General features: G+C 38.6%; 1 protein-coding gene across 1 annotated transcript in view; it reads left to right on the forward strand.

Annotated features, from left to right (window-relative positions):
* PTPRZ1 (protein tyrosine phosphatase, receptor type Z1) overlaps nucleotides 1-22,982 on the forward strand; it is a 138,586-nt gene extending 115,604 nt beyond the window's left edge. Inside the window, 17 exon segments of the mRNA XM_017818153.1 lie at nucleotides 1,143-1,228; nucleotides 3,486-3,506; nucleotides 3,674-3,770; nucleotides 8,765-8,847; nucleotides 9,563-9,697; nucleotides 10,939-11,073; nucleotides 12,108-12,271; nucleotides 12,967-13,050; nucleotides 14,561-14,696; nucleotides 15,648-15,794; nucleotides 16,882-16,975; nucleotides 17,288-17,361; nucleotides 18,303-18,431; nucleotides 19,037-19,183; nucleotides 19,468-19,610; nucleotides 20,190-20,325; nucleotides 21,947-22,982. Of these exon segments, the coding sequence (XP_017673642.1) occupies nucleotides 1,143-1,228; nucleotides 3,486-3,506; nucleotides 3,674-3,770; nucleotides 8,765-8,847; nucleotides 9,563-9,697; nucleotides 10,939-11,073; nucleotides 12,108-12,271; nucleotides 12,967-13,050; nucleotides 14,561-14,696; nucleotides 15,648-15,794; nucleotides 16,882-16,975; nucleotides 17,288-17,361; nucleotides 18,303-18,431; nucleotides 19,037-19,183; nucleotides 19,468-19,610; nucleotides 20,190-20,325; nucleotides 21,947-22,087 (1,952 nt within the window). The 3' untranslated portion in view covers nucleotides 22,088-22,982.

Genomic DNA, 22,982 nt, shown 5'->3' on the forward strand with positions numbered 1-22,982 from the left:
ATGAAAGGCTTTAAAAAAAAACAAAAAAAACCAAAACAACAAAATTATTCTTCAGAACCAACACTCTGTGAAAGAATATCCTCCTTTAACAGATAATTAACAAGCAGATGACTTTGTTTGCGTGGCATCTTTGCAGGAAAGAGAAGATTAAAAGTCCCAAAGATTTTTGGCATGATCTCTGATGAATGTTCTACACAAGAGTGTTTTTCTATATTTGTATAAAGTAAAATGAAGATGTCCTGAAATATAAATATCAGATGGAAAATTCAGACTCAGTATCAGAACCCCAAAGTTACATGAATCACGGTTATTCCTTGAGAATGTAGATCTTTTCTTTGTGAGTATCCAGAAAGTCTTAAACATAAATCTTCCACTGAAATCTTGAAATACAAGACCTGGTATGAAAATTTGCAGTCAGTACTGCCAGGATCAGACTTATTATTCATAAATAATTGTAGAATCATGAGGAGAATGGGGGGGAAATTCTGGACTGGAAGTAGTCGCTGATGCAGTAAAAGATTAAAAAAAAGATTCCTTTGGGTACCAATGCAAACATGAAACATGTCAGTTAATATTAAACTACTGGTATAATGCTGCTTTAATTTAGTAGGCTTGGGACTATGCGGCCAGTCTATATACTGGATCAGAATTCCAGTGCAACACTAATCAGCATAAAACACCCACACAACTCCGCCGAATCATTCATTCTTGCTTTATCAGTATTATTCAGAGCTGTACTCCTACATTCTCCCTTTGAACATCTTGTAGCAAACAGATAATCTTCCCATTTCTCCTTGACTTCACAGGGAATTCTGTGTGTTCTTCTATTTACAGACAAGCTCAGCGTCTTGCAGAATCAGCACCTTGATTTGGGGGGCTTAAAGACAGAGCAAGATCTAGCAAGGCATTTTCTTTATTTTCTTCCTAAATAATTGTTTAGAAATGTACAAGTGTTAGATAACTATTTTAGAAATGTTAATGATGTTAAAGAATGTTTAATTTTTGTGGGAGTTGTATATCCAAAGTTCATGCCAAAATTTTATTTCAGGATGTTGTGTGGATTGCCTACATATAAACTTCTTTATATGTCACTAGCTTTTTATTCTTCATAAATATATTTTTTGTCTTTTCCCACCCCTAAGATGATGTTGGAGCAATTCCAATAAAGCATTTTCCAAAACATGTTGCAGATTTACATGCAAGTAATGGTTTTTCTGAAGAATTTGAGGTATGGCTCTATGACGTCATCTTTCTTCTTAGTACATACAGATAATGTTAAGTTTAATTGCCTGGAAACAAAAAACAAGGGATTACATTCTGACTTGGGCACCAATTTCAGGAATGCATGTAAATACAAGTGCTGTGAGCCCAGTAAGGAGTTCATGCATAAAGACTAGGGAGATTTATAAAAGCTAACAGGACTGGAATGAAAATGGCAATATTTATTACTGTGATAAAATACTAAATGATTGTGTGAATAAACTGTGCAAAGATAATGCAATGTATATGACTTATCAGATACAGTGGTAGATCTAAAGCTTTGCCAATACTAATGAAAATTTAATTTTGCAGAAGCTACCCACATTTGCTTGCTCCATTTACAGGCAAAATAAAATGGAAGTAATAATGAGTACACGTGGCAAGACTTCTGATTAACAGGGGAGCTAATGTAGTCTTCATATGTGGTAGTAAAAGATTTACAGTTCCTTTTCCAAAGTATATAGTTCATAAAAGGTATTTCAAAATGTTGAAACATATGCTTTAATCATATAATGTTATTATCACCATATGTAACTAATGAACTTCATCTTTTTTTCACATTTGTGTGTATTGCAATCAATTTAAAGATAGATATGTTCTTACTTAATTCACATAAACATTAAACCCCCAAATACTTTAATTAAAGATATTAACATTTTTACAAGAGATTTTTAAGCAAATCAGTCAGTTGGAATGGAAAATAAATTTTTAATTGATCTATATTAATTTAAATATGATTGTAATATTCCTGCTGCAAAAACAATAATGAAAGTAAACAATTCATAGTTTTGCATCATTTGATTTTGCTTTTGTTTCTCCAGCCAATGTATTGTGATCTAATGGACCAAAAATTCCATGTCGTTCACATAACCTACTTCAACATTTCTTCTTCAATTCATTTAACATTCAGAACATCCATTTGATTGTTGGACCAAACTTGTAAATACTTGTGAATGTCCAGTTCAATATTCATATATTACACATGTGCATATGCACTGGCGGGACTGGACTCCAGCCAGACTGGCTATTAGTAAGAGCAGATGTTGAAGGACAGTGTGTAAATACAATGGTTCCAAAGCTCTTTCACCATTAGTGAGTACAGCAATACAGAAATCAGACTGTTTGTCTTAAATTGATCTTTTCCTACAGTTGTACTTTTCCTAAATTACAGCAGTGATCCAAAGACCAAATATGCTACACCTCACTGAACTACAGCTGCCCTATCTGGAGTATTTCATGCTAATCTTAACCATCTTGGAGATCCTTCTTGACTTTACAGAGTACTCCAGAATTAGTGTCCTGTTCTTTTCTGTACTGATGGAGAACTTAGAAGATTGGGAAAAACTGAAATACAGTCATTGTCTTTGCAGAGTTAACATACATTTGAAGAGTACAGGGGTCGTTCAGGTTTTGGGGTTTTTTAAATTTTTTTTTATATTACTATAAAACAACTGATTTAAAATCTAATTTTTATACTTGTAACCATTTTTCATGTCTATATTTAAATAGGTGAAGGTGATTTATATTAAAAGGAATTATCAAAAGTGTTGGGAAACCTTATTATAGTACTTTTAGCAATGACAACTTATTTCCTACTTAACAATGTGGACCTTATAAATGCTTGAGTTTCCTGTCATCTAAAGTAATAAATAAAATAAAATAATTTTGTTAGTCTTGCAGACTTTGTGCCTGTCTTTTCAAACCTTTCTCTATCTTTATAACATTGTTGGCTTCATTGTGAGACTGCTGGCAGCCTGAGTGAGGGCTGTAACTCTGTCCTTCACCAGAGTGCCATGAGGCTGACAGAGTGGCACACAGTCCTACTTCAGTGAAGGTTTTGCAGCTGAATGTGGAGAGCAAAAGCATTCCACAGAGAAACTAACGCACTTATAAGGACCAAGAAAAAAATCCAGTGAAAGTTAAAGATATAGATAATCTGGCTAAAGTCTGTGATGTTACTCATATGTATAAGCTTTCACTGGCCTAAGGTCTAACATTAAAGCTAAAGATAGGAAAACAGATGCCAGTATTTTAACTGGAAATTACCTCGTTTCCTTTAGGAGTTATGTAAAAATATTCAGTTTTGTTGTTATTATGGAGATATATATTGCATGACCATAACTGTTTTCCATATAGTAATTGTAATTTATATAAACACTTATCCATTTGTTCTGTGCTGTGGAATTTGATTTTTTTTACTTTTTTTGCATTCATTCCCTCATTAGACACTGAAAGAGTTTTATCAGGTAAGGAATTATTTCACTGCATTTTTTTTTTTTTTAGCAATGAAGTAGTTGTAAAATATCATAGATAATTGGGTATAAGGTTGTGGTTCTTTTCATGATTACTTACTGTATTTTAAGACGTTTTATGAATCTTAGTACTTACTAAAATATAACATAATTTTTTTCAGGAAATCCAGAGCTGTACTGTAGATCTAGGTATTACATCAGACAGCTCTAATCACCCTGACAACAAGAATAAGAATCGATACATAAACATTGTTGCTTGTAAGTAAAGGCATCATTTGGTGTTTTGTTTAAGAAATAATTATAGGCACGTATAGGTTTATATGTTTTTGAAGGGAGTAAAAATACCTCTACACTGAAAGCAGAGAAGAGGCAGTCTAGGAGATTCCTAGAGTGTATAGAAGATAATTTCCTGTACCAGTTGGTAAATGAGCCTACCAGGGATGGGGCCCCACTAGACCTGCTGTTCACAGAGAGGGGCTGGTGGGAGATGTGATAGTCAGAGGCCATCTGGGGCACAGTGACCATGAAATAATAGTTTTCAATGTTCAGGGATGCAAAGAGGGCCATCAATAAAACTTCTGCCCTGGACTTCCAGAGGGCAGATTTTGGCCTACTCAGAAAACTGGTTCAGAGGGTACCTTGGGAAACAGCCCTTGAAAACAAAGGGGTCCAGGAGGGATGGACATGCTTCAAGAAGGAAGTCTTGAATGCACAGGAGCAGGCTGTCTCAGTGTGCTGAAAGGCAAGCCGGTGGGGAAGATGGCCAGCCTGGCTGAACAGGGAGATTTTGAAGGAAATTAGGGGAAAAAAGAGAGCTTACTGACTATGGAAAAAAGGGTTGGCTACTCATGAAGAGTTTAGGAATATAGTTAGGTCATGTAGAAAGAAAATTAGAGAGACAAAGGCACAATTTGAACTCAATCTAGCCACTTCTGTTAGGGATAACCTCCATTCTTTGATGGACATGGGGGGGAACATAATCACCAAAGATGAGGAAAAGGCTGAGGTACTTAACACCTTCTTTGCCTCAGTTTTCAACAGTAAGACAGGTTGTCCTCAGGACAAGTGGCCTCCGGAGCTGGTAGACAGAGACAGGAAGCCGTATAGCCCCCCTGTAATCCAGGAGGAAACAGTCAGCAACCTGCTGAGCCAGTTGGATCCTCACAAGTCTATGGGACCAGATGGGATCCATCCTAGGGTGATGAAGGAGCTGGTGGAAGAGCTCGCCAGGCCACTCTCCATCATCTATCAACAGTCCTGGCTCACTGGGGAGGTCCCAGATGATTCGAAGTTGGCAAATATCACACCGATCCACAAAAAGGGCTGCAAGGAGGACCCAGGAAGCTACAGGCCTGTCAGCCTGACCTCAGTGCCTGGCAAGGTTATGGAGCAGATCATCCTCAGTGCAACCCCACAACACCTACAGGATGGACAAGGGATCAGACCCAGCCAGTATGGGTTTAGGAAGGCCAGGTCCTGTCACACCAACCTGATCTCCTTTTATGATCAGATGACCCATCTGGTGGATGAGGGGAAGGCTGTGGATGTGGTCTGTGTGGACTTCAGCAAAGCCTTTGGCATCATCTCCCATAGCATCCTCCTGGAAAAGCTGGTAGCCCACAGCTTGGACAGGGGCACACTCTGCTGGTTTAGAAACTGGCTGGGCCCAGAGAGTGGTGGGGAATGATGCTGCATCCAGTCACTAGTGGTGCCCCCCTGGGATCACTGTTGAGTCCAATTCTATTTAATATCTTTATTGATGATCTGGATGAGGGGATTGAGTCCACCATTAGCAGATTTGCAGATAACACCAAGCTGGGGGGGGGGAGTGTTGATCTGCTGGAAGGCAGGAGGGCTCTGCAGAGGGACCTGGACAAGCTGGAGAGATGGTCTGATTCCAACAGGATGAGGTTCAACAAGACCAAGTGCCAGGTCCTGCACTTTGGCCACAACAACCCCATGCAGCGCTACAGGCTGGGGACAGAGTGGCTGGAGAGCAGCCAGGCAGAAAGGGACCTGGAAGTTTGGATTAACAAGAAGCTGAACATGAGCCAGCAGTGTGCCCAGGTGGCCAAGAAGGCCAATGGCATCCTGGCCTGGATCAGGAACAGTGTGGCCAGCAGGACCAGGGAAGTGATTCTTCCCCTGTACTCAGTACTGGGGAGGCCACACCTGGAGTGCTGTATCCAGTTCTGGACCCCTCAGTTCAGGAAGGATATTGAGGTGCTGGAGCACGTCCAGAGAAGAGCAATGAGGCTGGTAAAGGGACTGGAGCACAAGTCCTATGAGGAGAGGCTGAGGAAGCTGGAGTTGTTTAGCCTGTAGAAGAGGAGGCTCAGAGGAGACCTCATCACTCTCTACAACTCCCTGAAAGGAGGTTGTAGCCAGGTGGGCACTGGTCTCTTCTCCCAGGCAACCAGCAGTAGGACAAGAAGACACGGTCTTAAGCTCTGCCAGGGGAGGTTTAGGTTAGATATTAGGAAGAAATTTTTTACAGCAAGAGTAATCAGACATTGGAATGGGCTGCCCAGGGAGGTGGTGGATTCACTGTCCCTGGAGGTATTTAAGATGAGACTGGATGTGGCACTTAGTGCCATGGTCTAGTAACCACGGCAGTGTTAGATCAAAGGTTGGACTCGATGATCTTGGAGGTCTTTTCCAACCCGTTTGATTCTATGATTCTGTGATTCTCCAGCTCCTCTTTAACAAAATGCTTGGAGAGGAGTAGTATGAGATTTCACATCTCTTCAGGTTAGTCCTCTGACATTCTTCTACTTTGATGAGCATGTGTCATGGTTTGAGAGCCCCAAAAATCCAATTCCCTATCTTCAAACCCCCTCCCACATCTCAACTCAATGTGAGATGGTTTTTTTTCCAGACAACCGCACGAGACTCAAAATGGGGGAAAGGGAATATATTACAATGACTATACAAATAAATACTACAATACATTATTTACAGTCTTAATTATCTCTACCATGACATAAGTATTTACAATGGATCAAATCTCTTCTCCCCTCCAAATAAAAGTCCAGGAGGGAAGAAGGAAAGATCCCTTCTTCAGAGCAGCAATGTCTCTAAGGCAGCAGGTTTATCTGTTTCGCTCTTCTTCTCATGCAGCAGCTGGATCTCTGCCAGCACACACGAGGGGTATCCAAGCCCCTCAGCCACCCATCTTCAAACAAGGGTCTTCCTCCGTGGGCTGCACAGCAGGGACAAAACTCGCTTCACCACGGTCATATCACGAAGTGGAGGGGCATCTTCGTGAAAGTCCCTTCCTCAGGGGGTTCACCCTTGAGTCAGAATATCTTGGGCAGCTTTCAGTTGAAAGCCTTTGCCTCAGGAATTCTACCAGAGCTCCTGTGCTCTGTCTCAGGCTGCTAGGCTTGGCAGCAGCAGCAAGGGGGGCCAAGGTCACCCCCTCCGCATTCCATCTGGCTGTCCCAGTCCAGCTGCAGGACACCTGAGCTTCTCAGCTCCTCCCTCTCCGGTGCTGCAGCACTCTACGACTCCTCTCAAGCCGGAGTCCATCTCCCTCCTTTCTCGGAAGTCTCAGAGGGGTATGAGGTTTTTATTTCAGTTCTTACCCGAACATCCTCTCTCTCTGCCGCTCTCTCTCTCTCTCAGCTCTCTCAGACAACTCGGTGTCTTCCTTGGCTGCATACTGTTGCTTTCTTATCTTTTGGCTCTTAGCCACAGTCTCTGGACGCTGCTTCTGCCGCTGTTCTGTCTCTGCTCACTCACAGTGGAGAAAACTTTTTTAGCTTTGAGCCACAGGTACTTAGCCCAGCATTACGCTGTTCCAAGTCCCTGCAGCCCCCACCCGGGGCCGAGGGGGGCCCAAAAGCCCCAAAGGGTTCCGAACCCCTTACTCGTGGCATTCACAACATGGCTACCACTTCTACTACCAACTACAACTAAGCTTCTCTTCCGTTTGCTTGTGATATGTTTATATTTTGCAGAAGCGCTCATTGGATAAAACCTCAAAACTTCAAGGGTCACCACCCCCTGGGGTTTTACCATTTTATAACTTCAGGGGGGAAAACTGTTTCCCCCCACCACAGCATGTTTTTCAAGACATATTTTTGTCTTCTGCAATGACCCAAAGGAAGTTGGGAGGTTTCATTATAATGCCATTATGAAGCCAAAGAAGCTGTATTTTGATTACCAGAATTAATCCATCTTTGATCTAGAATAATGATGATTTATCCTCTCTAGGATCTACACAATCCCTGGATATATTTACTGACACATATAAACATAAATGTACTGGGTTTATGTTGTATTGTGCCCTGCAACAGTGGAATAGAACAGCTTCATTAGCCAGCACACTATTGCATCACTCTCCCAGATTTTTCTTCTCAGTTTTGTTAATCTCTCTTTGAAGCTTTTGCCTCTGGGTTTTTGATTATTTTGGTGGCTCAAAACATTCGTTTTAACTCTTTACAGCATTTCAACTTTGTTCTGATTACAAGAAGCTCTAAATTAAATCTATGTTCAGCATTCGGCAGAAGGCAATGTAAATCAGCAGCAAGAAATTCCATTCCACCTTGCTAAAGATACCTCTAGATGGACAAAATGTCAGGGATTCTCTCTGCCACTGTGTTTGTAGCAGATCGTACAAAAGGTGCCAGCCCAGCAACTTTTTTAGCAAAGGGCAGTGCGTAGGGAGCTTAGGGCAGCTGAAGCAGCAAGAATTGTCCTCTGTAACTGACTGAAGTCTGGTTCTTACGATCAGTGCAGGCTGCAGAAAGTTTCAGCTCGCCCTGAAGTTGCCACTGCTGAAGTTCTTCAGCTGACCAGTGTTTCTTCAAGGTCCCATTGTTCTTCAGTGTCCGCTCTTTTAACTTGGAATTATTGTTCCTCAATACTGGTGCCTGCTGTCATTTTGAGACATCCTACTCTGGAGATTTGGCAGTCATGACACAGGACTTAGGAAACACCCACACACCTCCATAGGTAGCAGATAGAGGCTGTAGGGGAAATACATCACAGTGCCTAAAATGACCAAGGTGCTGGTGTTCAGGCCACTAAATTATGAATCCCTTCAAACTTTGGATTAATAGTTTATTTTTCTATAACTAGAATTTTGAATCTGATTCATACCTAAGCAGAGGATGTTTGCATGTGTGATTGTTCCTGTATTAATCTTATGTATTGTAAAATATATTTCAATATTTTTAAGGGCATTTCTTGCAGAAAGAATATAATTCTTATAGAAACTGCTTATTTTCTCCCTTGTTTTACTACAGATGATCATACTAGGGTTAAATTAGCCCAGCTTGCAGAAAAGGATGGAAAACTGACTGATTACATTAATGCCAACTACGTCGATGTAAGTGTCTTTTTCTGTCTGCCGGCCTATTCATTTGTTAGACTTTTCTGTAAGAAAATTATCTATGGAGATGAATAGATTTAATTTTTTAAAAGGATCACAATGCTACAGATTTTATTAAAAAAAATTTTCATGGTCCAAGTTAAGCCTAGAAAGTTAAAGCATAGGTAAAACTCCAAATCTTTTTTGAATCCATCTTGATATTGTAGCAGCTGCAGCTTAGTTAAGGGCATTTTGAAACAAAAAATGTTCTGTCACTGAGTCATTTTAGAAGTATTTTTCATCTGAGTGGTTAATTCTTCTGTCTGAGATAATCTCATGAGAAGATGCTATTTGGCTAAGAGCCTCACCAAGGCACCATTACCAGTTTTCATTACCTAGTTATTTACATGTTAATGGTCTTGATTCATTTTTTTAAACCACTATCGTAACAGATGTCTCATAATCATTATCATGTCGACATTCTGCCAGAACATGGGAACTTGAACGTGTGTATCCTATTTGTTGGAATGATAAACATTGACATAGCAGTTGTATTCATATGTCATCTGGTACCACAGAGTTTCTGTGATTTGGATAGTTACAAATTTAAAAGTGCTTAAAAGCTTTTGTGAGTCTTTAAAAATAGATATATAAAATGTCATGTACTCCTCCCAACCTCCTTTTGCTCATGGACAGTGATTTGACAAGTGACGTTTGTTATATTTCAATTTAGGGCTACAACAAGCCAAAAGCCTACATTGCAGCTCAAGGGCCACTAAAATCGACAGCAGAAGATTTCTGGAGAATGATATGGGAACATAACGTAGAAGTTATTGTGATGATAACTAATCTCGTTGAGAAAGGAAGGGTATAAGTACCTTTGTCTGTTATTTATTTATCTGATGTTGATAGATTTACCTGTAGCAAACTCCTGACTCTCTTTAAAAAAACTTATTTAGGCATTTATTGAGCAAAGAGCAATAGTTTGTAGTAGTTGCTTGTGTTAGGATTGGCTATAGAAGTATAAAGTTGAGGATTTGTAGAATGAAACTTAAGAATAGATTCAATATCTCCTTGAAAATACCATGTTTTAACTAAAAAAAAAAAAGTCTTATACTGAAAAAAGACTTTTCTTATATATGAGTGGACAGACTGTGGAACCTTGTCCCACGTTTGCTAGCAATCGGCTTGCCATAGTTCTCTTTCTCAGGGTTTCTGAGAAAGATCCTGGAAAGAAGAAGAACATAGTGCAGGTGAACTTTTCTGGATGTTCACTAGCAGCTCCCTGTTAACATCCCGTGGGACCCACAGTTGCTTTCCTACTACATGACTAGATACATGTTTGTCCAGTGAGACAAAATGAGGTCAAACCCCATCACGAGGTGTGTGTTCCTCTGGTCATGTGATGGAAGTACCTTGGGATCACATTAGGAGACATTGCATCACAGTTGCCAAACACTGGCAGCAATGCCTAAAATGAATGTAAATCTTGTCATACAACTTATAAAGCATCTATCAGATGATACAGACAGCAATTGCAGAACAAGGGCTGCACTCAAGAGTACCACTTCATTTATAACAGCATGCAATAAACATGCACTCTTCTATATAACTACTCAACCAAAACACTGGACATCACAGAGCTCTACTCTATATTCTGATCATACAGAGGCTCACTCTCAGCCTTGCTGATCATATAGATATATACTCTGCCCATACTATAAACTAATCAAAAACCACATACAATTCTACTGACTTGAATGTCTTCCTGGTTTTCCTACAGATCATGTTAGTTTCTTTAGTTTTTAGAGTGCCTATAGAATGGCAAGTTCCACATTATTAGAGCTCTTTAATTCTGATAGTATGATTTAAACCTCTCTTTTTTTGAGTATTCCAAATAAAGAGCATCTTTGCACGGCCATCTCTCTTTACAACACAAAATAATGTTATTTGTTCTGTACAGAAGATTGTGTCTACTATAAACTGGGTATATTGAGAGTCCCTATATGGTTTTGTGCTTGACTATGCTTGACTTAAATTGGAACATTTCAGTTTACTAGTTTGACATTTTGTTTTCTTTTTCTCTGGTTTTCATTTGCTTTCTAACAGAGAAAATGTGACCAGTACTGGCCTGCCGAAGGCAGTGAAGAATATGGGAACTTCTTGGTTACTCAGAAGAGTGTTCATGTACTTGCCTATTACACTGTGAGGAATTTTACTCTTAGAAACACCAAAATCAAAAAGGTTTGTGGCATTCTGAAAACATAAGTGGGCAAAAGGAAATGTTAAAAGATGCTCAGAATCTTTTTAAGGAAGTTGGCAGCTCTTTGCTGCTGTCTATGTAAAGCTGAGTTCTGTAGGTCTCAGCTAGCCAAGTTGCTTGTCCACTTCAGTTAATTTGATGAGATCAACAAACTGAAAAGACACTGGCCTGTAGTACTGGTGTGATGTAGGACCATCAGGGAAAAAGCACTGTAGAGCTGATGTGGACTTTGCCTGCCTGGTGAGCAGGATGATACATTTGCAGAAAGAGAGCAGCTGGAAGAAAATCTTGTATGAATTGAATTATCTACCTCAGCTCTCCATTTTCCTTTTTAATGACAGGTGAATCCAGACCTTGTTTTATTGTAATCAGAATCAGCATGCTCTCAGCTCAGCACTGTGATGTTGGTTACTTTGAGGGGGATTCTGAAAACTAAATTTATTCTGGCCACATAAATGTCTGAGGCATTTATTCTCTCACTTTCCCTGTATAATTAATACATAACATGCAGCATTTACTATCAATGAATTTATTCTGCCTATTTTAGGAAACAATATTTGAATGAGATGACCTACTTTCTGAACGCATCCCTGCCTCTGAGTTGCCATTGAGGGAGGGAGCTTAGAAAAGCAGCCTACACAAGGCTATTTGCCTTGTAGATCACTGAAGCTGGGTGAAGTGAATCTTATTCCTTCTGTTCAGCCAACAGAGGAGCAGAGTGACAGAAAGAGCTGGTGACTCTTAAGAGCGTCTGTAGTTTGTTATCCCTCCATTGCTCTTAATCTTTCTCTGTGGCTTTCTAAGGGACAGTGCCAGGTCATTTTTCCAGTCAGTGGGCAAGTTAATGGGACAGAAGCATAAGCTCTTCCTCTTCTCTTTGAAAGCTGGAATATTCAGAGCCAGGTGGCATGCTTTTAGCTAAACAGGGACAGTTCTAGCTCAACAACTATCAGGTACGGAAATAAAACTATGACAATGTGGGCTGCTTACATATGGAATTATTTTTCTGTTGCAGGGTTCCCAGAAAGGGAGGTCTAGTGGACGTGTAGTAACTCAGTACCATTATACCCAGTGGCCTGACATGGGTGTTCCAGAATATACATTGCCTGTTCTCACCTTTGTGCGGAAGGCGTCACATGCAAAGCGCCACGCCATCGGGCCTGTTGTGGTTCATTGCAGGTGTGGTTCTTACTGCTGTAAGGTTCACTCCACTTTTGTTTTGCAGAAAAAAAGAATTTTTCAGTGGTTGGCTAAGCAAATTTCACTCTCGCATTTAGCAATTCCTGATGGAATAAGATTAATTTCTTAGCTGATATTTTTCTCCTTGGTAAGGCCAACTAATCAACTGTCTGTGCCACTTCTATAAATCTCTGTAAACAAGATGAGGCTGCTCTGCACTGTATTCTTTTTTTTTTTTTTGCAAAAATGCTTTTACTTTTTTGCACATTTCTATACTACTCTCTTGAATGCTATAAGCTTACCAGATACATATATAGCAAAAATTGTTACCTTTCTGGAAATACATTGTTAGGATGCTTCTGGCTCATGCTTTCTTTGGTGCAGGGATAGTCTGTAATCCTAAGAGGAGCTCTGTCCACAAGAGAAGACTCACTGTATTCCTGTCTGAACTACAACTCTGCTGTTTTTAACATTACTTTGGGCTGTAGCAGTCACTGGAGGAGCATTCTGGGGAATGGTTTGAGGTCTGCATGTGCTGCAGTGTGCAGGCAGGTGTCCTGTCAGTGCTCACTAAAACTGGAAGCTCAGGGAGAATTGGTTAAAAAGGGTTTGTAGGTCCTGGAATGACTTCACAATGCCCGTGAAGGACCAGGTTATTGTAAAATATATAAGCAGGTTCTGGTTTTCCACTGTAGTACCTCACCTTTGATGGAACATTTGGAAAGAGAACCTCCTCATGAATTCTGTCCTTCTGGAGCTGACTCTGAGGAAGCCAACAGGTAAAGTCTCCTCACAAATGCTGCAAATGAAGATATTTTATTTGTGGTATGATCTAATCTGACAAATCTGTTTTTAGCTTGGAAAATGAAAATTCCACATTTTGTTGTTCTGCTGCTATCTACATCCTGCTTTTTCATGTGAAATTTAAAATAGCCCAAAATGTCAAGTCTGAGATTGCTGAGAGATCAGCAATACATTATGAGTCAATTAAATTGAGTTTTTAAAAAATGAACATTGGTAAGTTGTGTGGCTTCAGTCAGACCTCTCCACTGGGTCATAGGTGTAATTCATCTCCGTCTGTACAGCTTTTAGCTAACCTGATCCCATGCACTATGGAATTCCAAAGGAGTGATCTCATGTTAGAAATGTAACTTTTATTTATCTTTACAGGCTCTATTGAAGATACAGATGATGAGCTTCATTAAACTTATTTTAGCTATTTTTATGTTTTAGTGCTCTCCATGTTTTGTCTTTCATAACAAGTACGGATGATATCTGGTAATCTTCTTTGTGCCTAACAGTGTATTAATAACCTGGACCTTCCAGTTTCATATAATGTTTATTTAGACAGTTCAATACTGCAATTTGAGCTCACCCTACCTATGCTATGTGCTGCATCTGTGGAAGAAATGAGATGATTGAATTAGCATGTATGGAGTGAGCTCGGATCTGCCTGTAAGGAACCATGCAGACTCAGCACAGTGCTGCTCTCAAGTTACGTGTACCAGTATACGTAACATTCATTCATAACTTAGAGGGGAATTACAATTGACTAATTCCCACATATTAATAGATCACAAAAACTGACCTCTTGACCTTGTACTTCCTACCCAGATATTTTATGAAAGTAAAAGGTGGGTTTTAATCTTACAAGCTGGTTTTATGCTAAATCAATCAGAGTTCATAACAGGAATAAGTTTATTAACCTTTTCTTTTCCATTTTACCTTTTTAAGAAGACTTTAAACCATTACTTGCCATCTCTTAGCTGTATCTGGATAGGACTTAGGCTTTATCCTTTTACAGATATACTCAGTAGCTCTTCCATTTTCTGGGGTTTTCTTCAGTCCAGATCTTTGAAATCTCCTTTATTTGTAATGGGAGGCATAATGCAACTTTCCTTTTAAATTGTGGTTTCAGCATAGAAGAATTTGAGCACATTAACTGTGCCCAAATGCTGACATATGCCACACTTTCTAGGTATACTTGACAAAGTATCCTAAGGAATATCAGAAGCTTGAAAATTGCAGACCTGCAGGAAACCGCTTCATTCTATTTCAACCAATAGTTTAAACATCATTTGAAAAAATTATCTTTAGACCTATTCTTGCACAGTGAAAAATATTATTATCAGCCTTGAAGTTTTCACAAAGTATCTATAGAGCAAAATAAATTCATTTGTAAAGGAAAATCTTCCCTACGCAGCAGTTTGTTGAAAAAGCTATGTGTAAGTACCAGTTCTTTTCATTAGTGTTTTACTTCAGGCTCAAGACTATTTTTTTGTTTTATAGTGCTGGCGTTGGAAGGACAGGCACATACATAGTGTTAGACAGCATGCTGCAGCAAATTCAGCATGAAGGGACAATCAACATATTTGGATTCTTAAAACACATACGTACCCAAAGGAACTACTTGGTGCAGACTGAGGTAAGAATGAAATATAAATAGCGTGAGATTATTACAAACTATTTCTGTTTGCAGAAGGAGAGATGATGCAGTCTTCTTTTTGGCACTACCAGACAGACTGGCAACCAGTCACCAGACTGGATTTTCCCGTTTGTTTCCCATGGTTTTATAGAGACATCCTTCTAGGCTTGCTTAGAGCAATGCACTAGAAATTACCTATATGTTGGTTCTTGTCTGTTTATTAGGAAGGACTTAGGAGGAAGTCTATATAAATCATGCTTCTTGAAGTAGTGCTTTCTTGGCAGGACTTGCATTTTTGCCATGGAGTTTTTTAAGGAAACACCATTATCAGATGTTCATCAAACAGTTTATATTAGGGAATAAAACATAGGACAAAAGCTGGTTTAGACAGAAAATTATCTATAGATACTTTAAACTGAAGATTATATATAGAACAGCGAAAGACCAAGAGAAAACAATAAGGGCAACAGCAGGGCATTTGAAAGTCTGCTTCAGGTTTCAAGAATAGGTGGTTAGATTCCCCAGTGCCTTTCAATAGAATAAAAGGTAATCAACAGCTAGGACACCTGTTCCAAAGGATGTGAGAGAGGAAACAGAGGATAGCTATAGAAACTAGGGGTAGGACTGACTTGAAAATTTGACTCAAGGCTATGCTTGCATTTTTAATTCTATTTTATTCTCTGTTAACATGAGATATCACAGGTGGTGGGGATTTGGTACTGTATTATATGATATATATATGTGTATACGTATATATTGCAAGTGAAATTGTCAGTTGTGCTTTTAAATGTGTACTGTCACTGCAAAGGGACAGTTATCACTCTAGGGGACAGCATTTGAGAAAGCTCCCCCGTGAAGAAACAGTGACCACATCAGAAGTGGCAGCTTAACCAGAGATAACCAGGGGAATCTGAAAATGATGAGAGCTCACGTTTGGTTTCTTTTTCCTAGGAGCAATACATCTTCATTCACGATGCATTGGTTGAAGCAATACTCAGTAAAGAAACAGAAGTCCTTGAGACCCACATTCATGCCTATGTTAATGCTCTCTTGATACCTGGACCAACAGGAAAGACCAGACTGGAGAAACAATTCAAGGTGAGCTCTCTGAGATAGTAACAAAAATCTTTATCTTTGCAAGCCTGAATTACTTAAAAGTAGGTATCTCAACACAACTTCCATTAGCTTTCTGAACACAACTTTCATTAGCTGCTGAACCTAAATTCACATTAATTTAACAAATGCATGCAGTCAGTTGTGACAGAAGAATTATTTGCTTACTCTTAAACAAAGGATCTAAAAAAAAAAATAGGCCAATAAGTAGATTTTGGAAGATCTAACTATGTACCTTTGCAGGAAGATCTTAAAGGTAAAACAACAGTCTGGAACGATGTCATTGTAGAAATAATGTCATGAGCTATATTGATCAATCAGTGTATTCCCCTCAGTGTACATCACTGGTTAAAGACAGACTCCACCTTCAAAGACATTTTCATTGATCTAAGATTCAAGAGTCATTTGAACTGCTAAGAACAGTGAAGAAAAAAGTTCTGATGACTTTCTAAGTTGTTTAGCCAGATAACTAGATACCTGTGATAAACAAAGTCTCAAGTTGCTATAAGATTTTGAATAGGAGTTTATTATATGGTAAAAGCAAGCAGCCGGCTGGGTGACAGAAGTGGAGACAAGTTTCCCAAATCTGCACCCCTACTACAGTGTACATTTGGCATTTATCTTAGCTACTTCTTGCATATTAATTATATTATATACATATACATTTTACAGTTTTTTGCTAAGTATTTAATATATGGGTTTTCTTACAGCTAAAGCTAAATGGTTATCTTTACAACCGGTCGTAATTCATGCATTCTTGGACGAACAGGCGCCTAAAAGATTTAAAGTTCTACCATATTTTATTCTTAGGATAGTAGGGAGGTTTTAGGGCCCCTTGACCTTGTAAGGGTCTGTTTTATTTCTTTATGGGGGTGTAATTAAGTTTTACAATCCGCTTGTTTTATTTTGATGTAATCACCCATTTGTTTCATGAATCACAATTATTTATCACAATACCTAAAGTTAAGAGAGACACTGAACCTGCAATATGTGCACCCTTCTGTTTAGTGCAACTTGTGAAAGAATGGCTTTTATCTAGTTACCTGAGTTCTTTTACATTTCATTGTTTCAGCTACTGAGCCAGTCTAACACACAGCAGTGTGATTATTCAACTGCACTCAAACAGTGTAACAGAGAAAAGAACCGAACTTCATCTATCATTCCTGGTAAGTTTGTTCAAATTGTCTTCTCTGGGTGGCAAAATGTTTATGAACCTCGTGTGTCAAACCTTCAAAATTTCCTCAACAAGAACTGAAGACATTTGCATTTGTGTGGAACAATGTTCTGTAAAGTACTTATAATGAAGAAGTGATTTAGGAATTACACATAGAAAAACAAAATAGATGGCTGGATAGTACTTCAGTGATGAAGATTGATGGAGCTTAGTGTTATCATCACTGTGAGATAAGTGAAATAATTGCTGTAATGTTATAAGAGTCATTGCAACATACTTACTGATTCATAACTTTTTTTTACAGTGGAAAGATCTAGAGTGGGTATCTCATCACTGTCTGGTGAAGGGACAGACTACATCAATGCTTCCTATATTATGGTAAGTCAGTTAACATATTGGTGAAAAATAATGCATAGCTGTTTTCAGAGCTGCCATGTGTCTGAGTTAGGGTGGCACAATCCTGATTTTGAAAGCTCCTTTCTTTCATTATTCGCTCTGCCTGAAAGAGTTACTTCCCCCAGGAAATACTATTACCATTATTACTGGGTTTAAGTTTGGTTAAGTGCATTGCATTTTAACAATCTGTAAAAATAGAAATCCCATCATAGTTTTAAAACCTGGTAAAGCTAAATGCCGCCTATGGAAGGATCTTGTGAGATAAACTTAAAGTGTTAACTAACAAGTTAGTTTTTAATGGCTGTACTGTGATTTGCCTTCCTACCTGCTCATCTTACAGAGCCTTTGCAACTAGCATAGCCCAAGACACCATAGCTCATCAGCTTTCCATTATATTTTGTTCTCTGGGTTTTCTTCAACATTTTGCCCTTCATTAGGTGAGAGGGAGGAGTTAATGCCTCCTGGACATTCAGGAAAGAGATGGGAAAGCTCTCTGCAGTGGTATATGTACATGATCCTTCATCAGGTGCATTAATGCAAAGGAACTCTCTTTTGTGGTAAGAAGTTAATTTGAGACATCTGTACAAATTAAGAAACTGCTTGGAATTTTTGCAGATCTTTCATGTATTCTTATATTTTTTTCAGGTAGTCAGCTCCTCTGAGTTGGCCATTCGAGTCTCCTCTGTCTCTTTTATCCTTTTTTTTATATTTTTTTTTAGGTTTTAAAAATTATTTCAGTGTAATTGAATTTACTCCTTTCATGTGGAAAACACTGCAATGGAAATTTTTTTTCTAATATTTGCAGGAAGCCAAAGAAGACACAATTGTGCAATGTATTTTCTAGACTTCTGGTCCACTAGAAGCTTCCTTTAAGCATTAATAGTTGGGCATCAATTCTGAGCCTGTTGATTTTTTTTTTGCAGGGTTATTATCAAAGTAATGAATTCATTATTACCCAGCATCCCTTACTACACACTATCAAGGATTTCTGGAGAATGATATGGGACCATAATGCCCAGCTAATAGTCATGCTTCCTGATAGCCAGAATATGGTGAGTTTTGTGGCTGATGGTTATGGGTTTATGTTTGAATTTTACTAGTATTACCATTTTGAAATATGCCAGACATGAGAAAACAACTTGGATTGTATCCATCTGACCATTTTGGTCATTCAAACTATTACAGGGTTTTCTTAAATAAAAAACAACTCTTTTCATCATTTCTGCTGTCAAACAGAAAGGATGCTCTTATGAGAAGTCTGCACTTTCAGATAATCCCAAGACTACTCAAGTGCTGCCTGCAGGCTCCTATGTTACAATATACCAGCTAAGTTTATCCTGTGGCCATGGCCTGTGCACTGCACAGCAAAGCACAGGACAGCCTGAAGGCCAGGCTGGATGCATGGCACAGTGTAACACAGCAAGTTGACTGCTACGTGGATCCACAGGGTACAGTGGTCTTTGGTCAGGATCACTACAGAGATGTCTGAAAACCATCACTTGCCATGATTGTAATCCTGATCAAGTTTTGATTTGTCGGTTTAAATCTAGTTGGCTGGATTGATAATATATGACACAGTATTTATTATGATGGATTTTGTATTTTAAGAGCTCAACATTACTTATCTTTATGTCTCCTTTTTTTTTTTTTTCTGGAGGCTGAAGATGAATTTGTATATTGGCCAAACAAAGATGAGCCTATAAACTGTGAGAGTTTCAAAGTCACTATGATTGCTGAAGAACACAAGTGTCTGTCTAACGAGGAGAAGCTCATAATCCAAGACTTTATTTTAGAAGCTACACAGGTAACACTGTCATAAACATATAACTTGATTTGTTAAAGATAATGCCTACATTTTGTTACATTTTCTATGGTAAATGAGTGATAAAAACCCTTGCCCTAGAAACACCCCTGGGGGAAGTAACCTCTGTAGGTAATATGATCACATGGGGAATAGCGTATTCCAACTTCCACAGCAGTGGGATTCTGTATCTGGAGGCTGGAGCCAGTCTTGACCAGGGTGAAGGAAAAGAATAAAGACAATAGTTTACAAAATTGATTTATGTTTGGTTTTTTTTTCTCGTTTAGGATGACTATGTACTTGAAGTGAGGCATTTTCAGTGTCCAAAATGGCCAAATCCTGATAGTCCTATTAGTAAAACTTTTGAACTGATCAGCATCATCAAAGAGGAAACTTCCAACCGTGATGGGCCCATGATTGTACATGATGAGTAAGAAATGCAGCTTTCTGTTTGTTTTGATTTTCTGTAGAACCATCATTTCACCTCATTTAGAGTGAAAGCTGCTGAAACAAGGCATGAAGTCTGCACTTAACAGCAGTGCTGCTGCTTCTGTTTCAGCTGCATCAAAGAGAAACATTTTTATTGTATCATACTTCATTTCAATTTTATTATTGCCATACTTTGGATAGTTATCAGGTAGGACATTGGAAAGGAAATCAGTCAGGACCTCATTTTCTTACTAAAAGAAGTAAGGCTGTTTAGATGAGGCACCTTACCTTTCTCCAACTGTTCAATAATGACAAAAAATACTGAAATGTTGAAATACTGAAGGACCCAAGGCCTTCCAGATTTGGTTAGAAGGGGATTGTAGAAAAATAACTCAAGTTGTAGCCAGGTGCCATGAAAGTTTTGTTAAGCCACTGCTAGGCAGACCTATTTCAGAAATTGCAAAGATCACATGACAGAAATTCATCTTATCTGTTTACCCTGGATTTTGTATTTTCTCCATCTGTAAAACTTGATTCAGTGTCTAGAGATTTCTGTTTTGTTTTGTTTTACTTTATAAAGGCATGGAGGGGTGACAGCAGGAACTTTCTGTGCACTGACAACTCTGATGCATCAACTGGAAAATGAGAATTCAGTGGATGTCTACCATGTAGCGAAGATGATAAATTTGATGAGGCCTGGAGTCTTTACAGACATTGTAAGTAATAGGCAAAATGTGTGCATTTTTTCCCTATATGGACATTATTAGCTCTAGATCTTAGAGCAACATTACTGAACCACTAACCTCTTAGTTTCTGCATGAGTTATTCAAAACTGTCTTCCAGAGGTGCTGTAGTGGACCTGCTGCCTATTCCAAAACAAAGAATTTCCTGTGAAAACCTATTTTGTGGTTATCAAGTGGTGATATTCAAAATGTGCAGAGCTGCTGCCATGATCATAAAATCTGTATTATGTCATGTAAACTAAGGTTTTAATGTATCAGGAATAAATTTGTGCTCCAGGTAGACCCTAAAGTAGTTACCTTAGTTTTCCACTTCAGGATGGACCTTGATCTTTCATGATCTGTTGAATTGTCACTTGACACCATTGTCACTGTGCCTGCAGGAAGGAAAAAAAATGTGAAAAGTATAAAGTACAATACATAAGAATTACTTGCTAAGGCAGTGTCCTACAAATTAAAATTCATCACAGAAATAAAAATTATGAATCCCACCTCTTTGGTCATATCATTACATACCCGACTGCTAGAGTTACAAATGAGTGTAATAAGGAGAACACTTTAGGAGTAAAATGTTTGGGTTAGCATTATCCAATTTTTGACAGCAAAAACAGAACATAACACAGGATTGACAAATGTGTCCACACCTTGCCCTGCCTGGGTAGCCCAGAGTGAGGAGACTGGCAGACAATGGAGTGAAAGTGGAACTCTTTCCACCTCAGAAGAACCATCAGGACATTTCACTCCTTTTTCCCCAGGATCCTAGAGCAAATACCTAGGTCCTTTATCTTAGATTCCAGATTCCCATCCTCTTACTGCAGATTTTCAAATTTGTGGCTCTTTCTACCCCATATCTCTTAACCCAAGCTAATAGTTCAGACCCCAAATCCCACCCTATTTAGTCTGTCTTACTGTTCCACACTTCTTCCCTCACAGAAATTCTTTATCCTTATATACCCAAAATATTCCTCTGCCCTTTCAGAGCATCCACTGCCAGCACAGCCTTTGCTGTGCCTGCTCTCCCTGCACAGACCATCCCAACTGTTTCCTCATTCCCAGCCCACACTGCAGTCCAGCTGGCTTCTGGCACTCCCTATTTCCCATGCATCCAACTGAGATCCTCTGCCCCTTCTTGGACAGTGGCCTCCTTGATGAATCTTCTCACAGTCTTGTCTGTCTTTCTACCTCTTATTCCTGGCAGGATCTTCAAAAACAGGAACAGTAACTGCAAGCACCAAAAAGAAAAAAGAAAAGAAAAAATCTTCGTGGATAGAATTCAGATGACAAAAAATTACAAAAAAAGCCAACAGGCAAACAGTAGCCCTAATTCTTCCCCCAGATTTGTAACTGACTTTAACAAGGATCAGATTCAGCATATAATATTTCTTTAAAAATACAGCTTTCTCCCCTACCTGTACTATATTCCCTAATGTTCTGCTTTACATCATGTACAGGGGGAATCATTAGTCATAAAATCAATAAAGCTGCTAAGTAAGTAACATAATAAATTGTGGAGCACAGTTGTGCTCCATGTGCACAGATGTGTGACTGATACATCAGCTGTTAATTAATTTTGACTGTATCCTCTTTTCTTCTCCAGGAACAGTACCAGTTTCTGTACAAAGCTATTCTCAGCCTTGTCAGCACAAGGCAAGAAGAAAACCCTTCGGCATCTATGGACAGTAATGGCTCAGCTTTACCCGATGGAAATGCAGCTGAAAGTTTAGAATCTTTAGTTTAATTAACACATCAAATTAAACGTACACATCACTACATCACACCAGTCACACCTGTAGTTTACCATTATTATTTTCAGTTTTATACTTTGGGTGGGGAAAATCTGTGCAGTCTCTCTATATATAATCAAATCCCAGCCGTTGCTCAAACCAACAGTCTTTTCTGTTACATACAACTTTACTGTGGAACTCTTATCATTAACAATGTGTGCCTTTTCTTGAAAGATTACTTGTAATACATTGTTATGTCTGGACTAACTTGATTGACTTTTACAGTGTTTCTAAGAATTGAATTGTGGTATGATTTTTTCAGTATTAGTTTTTTGATTTATCTGGCTTTACTTTTAACTTAAAATTATCATATTTATAGATGTTAGGGAATCCTCAATTACAAACATGCAATGGGTTTAGTATTTGATCTATTTGCTGTATTTATAACAATTTACATTTGCTAGAAATATAACTTTTAATATAGTAGAATGTAAATAAAATACTGTTCTACATAACATTCAACATTTTAAGACTTCTATTAGACATTTAGAATAGTAATCTGATACTTACTGTAAATACTGCTACTTCTGTAGTGATCCATGGACCAAATTTATATTTATAATTGTAGATTTTTATATTTTACTACAGAGTCAGTTTTCTAGTTCTGTGTAATTGCCTTGTTAAAAAGTTGTAGTCAGTATGTTTTTATTTTAACAAAGTCTTCTGATATATAATTGTGCATCTTAAGCAATTTACCTTCATATAGCTGCATGTGATTTTAACTTTTTGTGGGAACTAGAAACCACTTGTTTTGAAATGAGAAGTTTTTATGAGAATAACACTGTATTTGGCATTGTTAAATTGTTTTTACCTATGGCATTGCAAAAAATAAATATAAATATTACAGTC

This window comes from Lepidothrix coronata, unplaced genomic scaffold (assembly GCF_001604755.1).
Source record: "Lepidothrix coronata isolate B3197 unplaced genomic scaffold, Lepidothrix_coronata-1.0 Scaffold66, whole genome shotgun sequence".
In the NCBI taxonomy this organism is placed as follows: Eukaryota; Metazoa; Chordata; class Aves; order Passeriformes; family Pipridae; genus Lepidothrix; species Lepidothrix coronata.